Raw genomic sequence first — 8050 nt, 5'->3', positions numbered from 1 at the left:
AGAAGGATGAACCCCTTAGCTATTGTTCTCTATCTTACAAACCTTTAAGCGAATGTCTATAAGCTGTAGTTGCTGTATAAATTTAATGTGCTTCTAACAATGAAGAATCTTTGTTATGCCGTTAGCAGGCATCTGGCTTGTAGGCCTCTAGTAGATGTAGAGTTAATTCTGCTTAACCTCCTAGTGTATCTAGTTCTAATAAATATTAATGTGTTTAAGCTTAGTACTAAGCTTGTCCTGCTCCTTTGTAACTATGCCTATAGTCTGTTAGTTGTTGCACTAAATAATAGGCGTCTAGTTAAGCTTTAAAGACAGTCCTTTAAACAAGTAGCACTACTCCTCTATCTCTAATCTAGCAAGTAAGAGAGTAAGCAGCTCTGCTTCTGTTATTAATTTTGTGATAGTGTGTTAAAGTGTTAACTTCTAGTTAACAGTTATGCTAAAAAGCTGAAATACGTATCCTTAAGAGCTTTAGCGCGTCTTAACATCATTAGCAAAGGAGGCATCAGATGCTCCAAAGAAGATATGATCGCGATAGTCCTGTAGCAAAGTGAGGTGCTCTTGTATCTCTGCCTCGTCAGTGGCTTGAGCCTGCAGGGCTTGATATTTTGTCTCTAGAATGTAAAGCCACACCCTTTAAATAGATTCAATGTGTGCTTGGCCAGGGTTGGTTAAATATAAAGCGTGGATAACGTGGGCGCAAGCTAGATTAGGTCAGGTATACTGCGTAAGGTAGGCTGTAAAGAAAGTAGGGGAAGGACTAGACTACTTTCTTCCTAGTCTAGAAGGACCTAGACAAATCTAGACTAGCTTTGTCTAAATAGGAAGCGTATAGCCTAATATAGGTAAGGTAGGGTTATGTAATATAATAGTCAAGTTATTATATTAGATACTAGGTAGAGATTCCTAGGCTAGGTACAGAGCGAACAGAGGGGGGAGAGCCAGAGGTATTTATGCTTCCTCTCCTCTGTCTGTATTTCTAAGCAGAACGTTCTAGACTCCTCTAGGTAGGTCCACTTAGTAATATATGCTTAGTATTGCTGTATATACAAGCAAGATTACGTAGGTGCATGTGTAATTATATACGTCAGCATCTTACAGAGTAGGCTACTCTATTTGTAAGCAGAGGGTCTAGAACATTTCTAGTTACTAAAAATAGAGAACAGCATATCTTAAGAACAAGAGGAGATACAGGCTTTGTAAGCACACCATTCTAATCCTCTCTTTTAGGAAGTTATGATAACAATGCCTAGGTAAGCATAGCACTATACCTAAGAAGGAAATATGCTAGAGAAAGATTATAAGAACAAAGTCTTATAACTTTTGTCAGATGCTCGTACTGTGAGCCAGAGTATGTGCTTAACGAGATCTTAGGTGGTATAATGATATATTGATGATCGTGGCGATGGTGTCTGTCTCGCCGTGGCGTCGTGCTGGTTGCTACAGGATTGAAGTGGGGGGAATTAGCGCTGTTCGCGGCCGCCGGTGTGCGGGCCAATCAGGAGTTGCCAGGTCTCGCTTAATCGACCTAGCAACTGCTGATTGGCTGCACGACAGGTCCCTGCTCGATTGCGCAGATCTGACCTCTTGCCGCTCGCTCTTATCTGACACACCCCCTTTAGCTTAGAAACTCTTTAAGCTGACTGTTTATGCGTGTGCAAGGTCCTTAATTTGTTCTTAAATCCTGTCTAGAGGCACGCTGTTTAGCACTTCTGTTGACTCCCTGTTCACCAGACTAAGTTGCTGGAGGAAACCTTCCCACTTGTTCACTAGGAGTACCTTTGTGAGTCTGTCTGCTATCATGCTCGCAGACTGGACGTGTTCTATAATAATCTTTCTAGCGGCCACCTCCTGTCAGAGCCAGTGGTTGTGGATATCCACATGCCGAAGTTTGGTATGTAGTCGCAACACTTCCTCAGTGACTAGTTGAATTGTTTGTTTGTTGTCGCATTGTATTGTGATGGCGTGTGCGCCTATATTGACGTGTAGTTCGCGCAAGAGCCTTGAGATAAAAAGTGCTTCTTTTGTAACCTAGGTGAGAGCGAGAAGCTCAGCCTTAGTTGTTAATGTTATTACTGTGTCCTGCTTGTTTGCTTTCTATGCGATGAGGCCGCTAAAGAGTTTAATTGCGTAGCCTTAGGAGCTCTTTCTGTCCATAGTGTTGTCAGCGAAGGACGCGTCACTTGCTACCTGGAGGCTGATGCCTCCTCCAAGCTGCAGTGATCGCTGTTTAGTGTTGAGTAGATATAGAAGGACCCAGTCCGCAGCATCTTGGTGGCTGATGCCTGGATTGGTGAGGAACCTGGCAAGCCTTGATGTGGCGAACGCAATGTCAGGTCGCGTGGTGACCGCAGCGAACAGCAGTGATCCAATTTTGCGTTGATACTTGTTGATTTCTGCTAGCGCTGCTAGTCCACTCCTTGGCTGTAGTTCAGTTGTTGCCATTGGAGTGTCATGTCGTATAGTTGTGTTCTTGGCAAGGCGACTGATTTTGTCTGAGTACGCTGCCTAAGATAGGTAGATTTTCTTGCTTGCTCAGTCTTGTATAATCTCTATGCCAAGGAACTACTGTAGGTCGTGCCCTCCTGTGCAGGTGTACTTGCTCTGTACGTGGCTAATTGTCTGCATTACCTCTTGCTCTTTTAATTTATTGTACGCGAGGATGATATTATTAACATAAAAGAAGATAATAATGCTGCCCTTAGTTAGACAGCAGGGTTCGTGAGGCACAGTCTAGAAACCTAGTGCTTTTAGTGTTGCAGTGAAGTTCTTCTGCCAGAGGAGGGGAGAGATGCGCAGCCCGTAAAGTGCCTTGTTTACTTGCAGTATCGTGCCGGGCTTCTGATAGCCTCGTGGCATTCTCATGTAGACCTCTCTGTCCATTGTAGCATGAACAAACGCGTTGGTAACGTTGTATTGTTTGAGCTCCATGTTATAGTGAGCTGCCATAGCCATCATCGTTCGAAAGGATCGGCTGGCAAGCGTGGCTGCGTAGGTGTCTTGTGATGTAATATTGCGTTGTTGATTACCTCTAACTACCAGTCGCGCCTTGCACTTCAGCAGTCAATAATGTCTATTAAGCTTATAGGTATATACCCACATGCAGTTAAGGATCTGTTGTCCTGTTAGTCTAATTTTCTGAAGTAGTACTTCTAACTATAATTTTATTTCTTAGTAGCTTGCAAGGTGCTCTTGCTTAGCTTCTTAAAAGAGTTTACCTATAGGGTGATCCTTAAGCTTGGTTTAGAACGTAGGCAGAGGTAGAAGTTAACTTTAATAGGGCTTTAAGCCTTTGGCGAGCATTCTTATTATCTTAGCCTTGTCTATAACTTCTCCTCTGTATGTTCTAACACGTCTAGCTTAGGTTCCCGCAAGGAATGATGCTGCCCACAGGACAGTAGTTGAGGACGCTTGTTGCGTCAGAGTTGTTTGATCACTGGCCATAATGCCTGCAAGTAGTGCTGCAGGTGGCGGTGTTAATGGAGGGGTAGGATAGCTATCCTGTATCTTCTGTCTGTGATAGTAGCCTGGCGGGTCTGCTTTGTCTTGTGGTGACAGCTCTGCTAGGGCTTCATCCTTATAAAAGGAATCTGTTTCTAGTTGCTAGGTAGGCGTTAGTAGCTTAATAGATCGCACATATGTTGCTATTTCTTTAAGTGTGTTGTGCATAAGGTTCTCTATAAGGTCCTTAATTCTCCTGTTAAATACTGTGTCTTTGTTAAACACAATATCTTAAGTACTTATTACCTTGCTAAGTAACAGTATCTAGATTTAATAGATGTTTAACAACTAGTAGCCTACTAGATAGCTAATCTAGGCCTTTAGGTCTAGTTGTTAAAGACGTAATTTGCCTCTGTGTGTGTTGTCTGTTATAGCAAACACTTTGCACCTGTATGCTCTTAGGTGCACAAGGTTAGGTTTTTGCAGTAATGTTACTATTCTGTTGCTAAAGGCAACTTGCGTAAAGAATATTTTGTATGGTGTTTTCTAATAGTTTGCGTAGTTCGGCGTTCGATTGTAGAGGTATACTGCTGCCCTCGTGATTTCTGGCCACAGTTCCCAGGAGAGGTTGGCATCAAGTCGCATTGCGCGAGCTTTCTCCTTGTTCACACCCCCTGAGCGTTCTGCGTTACCGTTCTGTGCTTGTGTGTCTGGCGCTGAAGGCTCCACAATAATTCCTTGTGTTGCCAGCCATTTCAATACGCCTAGTTTGACTGTAGCTATCTTGTTGTCTGCCTTAATAGTCTTGACTAAGATGTTGTAGTAATTTTTCAAGAACAGGATAAACGTTGACAGTGCCTTAATAATTGACTTCGCTGTGCGATAATCTGTGAAGTAGAGGTCCCACTGTAGGCCTGAGAACCTGTTAGTGATAAGCATCTAGCTCTTTTCTTTAGTAACTCCTTGTACTTTGTAGGAGTAGAAGTCAACGCTGAGTCTTTCTCTAGGTCCGTCATTGTTAATTCTTGGTGCGCGGCTGATTTGCCGTCACAATTTGGCTATTCCACAAGCGTTGTATTTAACTGTAGTGATGCCTTAGATCCACACCCCCTAAGTCTGCTGGACGATGTGTTCAATTGCAGCAGGACTAGGGTGACCAAGTCGCTTGTGCCACCATATTGCTAAGGCCTTCTGTGGTCCTCTCTTAGTGCGTGTGGTAATTTTGTGTGTGTAGTTAGCAGCTAGTAGGGACAGTTCGTACTCAAGCACCCACTAGCTAAGCATTTCTAATACTACTCTAATTACTTAGCTATTTGCTTGTCAGAGAGTTGTTAGGTCTGCTTGTGTGTCCCACCACATGCCTCTGTTTTGTAGTAGGCGGAAGGACACTAGGTTGCATAGCAGGTCTGGGCAAATTACCACGTCTATGAGGGTGACCTTGGTTGTCCTGGCTCCACTCCTCAGGAGTAGATCAATTGATCCATATCCTCTAACCAGCACCTTAGAATTCCCAGCCTATATGAAGTCTCCAGGCGATAGCTGTTAGAACCTATAGACGCAGTTGGGGTCGTTGGTGATATGACAGGTAGAACCTAAGTCAAGTATGAACAACTTCCGCAGTGGATAGTTAGCAGCGTCCTGTTAGTTCGCTGCGCTAAGCGCTGCTTTAACGTCAGCAATTTCTTAGCCTTCTAGTTAATTGTCTAGGATTTCTAGGGTAGGGGTGTGCAAGTGCTTCACCACTAGTGTTCTTAATTAGCTCTTGCTTTGTGCACGAAGTAGCCCTTAAAAGGTAACATCTTTCTCACACTTAAACTTAATAAGTTTAGAAATAATCTTATTTAGTTTCCACTACTTAGGAGCTCTGTCTTGATTAACATAGTAGCAATCCCGTATAGAGTGGCGTTGTCCACATGCAGGGCATTTTGCTCCCCCAGTGGAAGCAGGCTCTTGATCTGAAGGCCGCTTGAGCGTGGTGGTTTTCCTACCCGCTGTATGTTAATATTGAGGTCTGCCCTGGTTGGATGGCGCGCTTACAGCATGTTGGGCGTCCCCTTTATGGCTCTAGGAGGCTGCACCCCCTTTAGCAAGAAACACTGCATTGTCAGCTACAAAGGCCTTGTGCCACCCTAATCTAAGGGGATGATTTATTATTATGTGCTCTTGGTAGCGTTTTATTATCTCCTTCTGACTTATACTAGATTTAAAGCGTCTGCTATCTTGAAAGCTTGTAGCCCACATAGGCGCGACCCTGTTCACAGCTGTCAGGAAGTCCTTTGTTATTACATTTAATTGCGATAATTCGGTGACTTTGTACGTCTCTGCTTCTGTAGCTGCCTGGTCATACTCAGCTAGCCAGGTATCCCATTGTGACGTGCTTCTCATTGGCTTGAGTGCTGAGAGGTATCTGTCTTGGGCTTGTTCTTGTTTAATTTGTTCGTCAACCCCAACAGTGAGTTGTAGGTCTGTGATCCACTGTCGCAGTGGTTTCTCAGGAAGACAGCATGTGCGCAGTAGATGTGGCGACACAGTTAACTGGATAAACACAATAATGTGCTAAAGGCTTGCTTCCTCCTTCTTATATTTGTGTTGATTGTTCTTGTATTGTTTGAGGAGTACTTTGTAATACTCAAGGTCTTCCTTAAATGCCTTCTGGCCTGTTGTTAATAGCTTAGTTGGCCTTAATGGTATGTCGGTGTTCGCGGCTGGCGCGTAGTTAGTAATGGTTAGAGCCCTTGGCGAGAGTGGCTTTGATAGTAGTGGTGTAGTTGTCTTTGGGTTGATCTTGTCCCAGATGTTGCGCGACAGGCATCTCGCCTGTAGCTGCGCGAGCCAGCCAGTCCAGTCGGCTTGGTCCCTGAGGACTGTCGTTGGGTCGCGGTACGTTGGTTGCGCCATTTCGGTTGCGGCAGTGAGGTTGCGGCAGTTCGGTTGCGGCAGTGAGACTGCAGCAGTTCGGTTGCGGCAGTGAGACTCTTAATTGTCAGATGCTCGTACTGTGAGCCAGAGTATGTGCTTAACGAGATCTTAGGTGGTATAATGATATATTGATGATCGTGGCGATGGTGTCTGTCTCGCCGTGGCGTCGTGCTGGTTGCTACAGGATTGAAGTGGGGGGAATTAGCGCTGTTCGCGGCCGCCGGTGTGCGGGCCAATCAGGAGTTGCCAGGTCTCGCTTAATCGACCTAGCAACTGCTGATTGGCTGCACGACAGGTCCCTGCTCGATTGCGCAGATCCGACCTCTCGCCGCTCGCTCTTATCTGACAACTTTACATAGGCAAGGTAGCCTACAAGCTCTTAATAGATCTTCTTCTAAGCTTTGTTTAGTTCCTTAAGAGATTGTTCTAGGTAACTTACTAGCATAGGCACCTCTAAAGGGCAGCTAGTAGAGATAATGTTGTACTTAGCAGCAACCTTATTAATATAAGCGTCCTAAACTAAGTAAATTGTGCGTGTGCTAAGATCTTAAATAACGCGTATGCCTAAGAACTACTTAAGTTCTCTAAGGTATTTTAGGCTATAGTGCTTATTAAGCTTCCTCTTAAACTCTTACTGCAGATATTTGTTAGATAGGTAGAAAGCTATAATAATATTATTAATATAAACAAATAGGATTAACTAGCTGTTTGCATAGACGCATAGAAATCTAGGTATAGGCATTAGACCTAGAGACTTTAGTGTTTCTCTCAGATCCTTGTACTATAGAAGTGGTGATTCCTTTAATCTGTACAGAGCTCTTAGCACCTGCACCAGCTCTCTATACTTCTTGAAACTGTCTAGTGTCTAAGTGTAGAGCTTTTAATTAAGTGTAGCGTTAAGAAACGCGTTTAGTACATTATACTAAAGTAGCTCTAATCTAAATTAATTAGCTATTGCAATGAGTACTTGAAACGTTTAAGCAGCTAGTGTAGCAGCGTAGGTGTCTCTGTATGGCTGCTGTAGATTGTTGCAGACAACAAGTTGTGCCTTAAATTAATAGAGGTAGCTGTCTTTATTAAACTTGTATGTGAATATCTATATTAGGGGTAACACCTCTGCATTAGCAGTCTCTACTGTTTTTATTGTCTTGGTAAAGCAGCCTTTGCCCTAGATCTTGTAATACTCTTTCTAAGCAGCTTATTAAATTTGCTCTCTAAATTATTAAGACTTAAGCTCTTAATATAACTGTAGAGCTCTTAACACCTGTGTGTGGTGTATCTTTGTTATTAGCTTAGCCTTTAAGGCAGTTAAGAAAGCCTTGAGATAGTTGCTAACTAATACTCTATATAAGACAGCGTGAGAGTGCTATCTCTCTGGCGCCTGGAGATCAGCATTTCTTTGTGTACGCTGTGGGCCTTTAATAACGTTGTCTGTGCTAAGATTAGGGTTTCAACGTCTTAGAGCGTTGTTCTTATATTAATTAGGTATATAGCCTTTAAGCTAGGTTACAGAAAGATTATAAGTTTGTAATATGTGTAGTTATTTATAAGCTAGTTACTAATTAAGAGCATATTGCTCTTGTTCTAATTCTAAGGACAGAGAATTAATTTATCTGTCTTATTAATTATAGATTAAAGTTTTAAGAGTTAGCAATCCTCTGTTATTCTGCTCCTTATTCTGTTCTGTTAC

General features: G+C 43.1%; 1 protein-coding gene across 1 annotated transcript; it reads right to left on the bottom strand.

Moving 5' to 3' along the window:
- Nucleotides 1-5296: 5296 nt before the first annotated feature.
- M421DRAFT_426669 (uncharacterized protein) lies at nucleotides 5297-6499 on the bottom strand (the record flags this gene model as incomplete). Its single annotated transcript, XM_033594466.1, has 3 exons — nucleotides 6061-6499; nucleotides 5520-5997; nucleotides 5297-5432 (listed from the first exon to the last, which is right to left on the bottom strand). Coding segments are annotated over exons 1-3 (893 nt in total), but the record flags the coding sequence as incomplete, so codon positions are not given.
- Between the last annotated feature and the right edge of the window lie 1551 nt (nucleotides 6500-8050).

The sequence above is a fragment of the Didymella exigua genome, assembly GCF_010094145.1.
Source record: "Didymella exigua CBS 183.55 unplaced genomic scaffold M421scaffold_63, whole genome shotgun sequence".
Lineage (NCBI taxonomy): Eukaryota > Fungi > Ascomycota > Dothideomycetes > Pleosporales > Didymellaceae > Didymella > Didymella exigua.
Note: the sequence above shows the minus strand (reverse complement) of the source record. Positions and strands in the feature narration are given on the sequence as shown.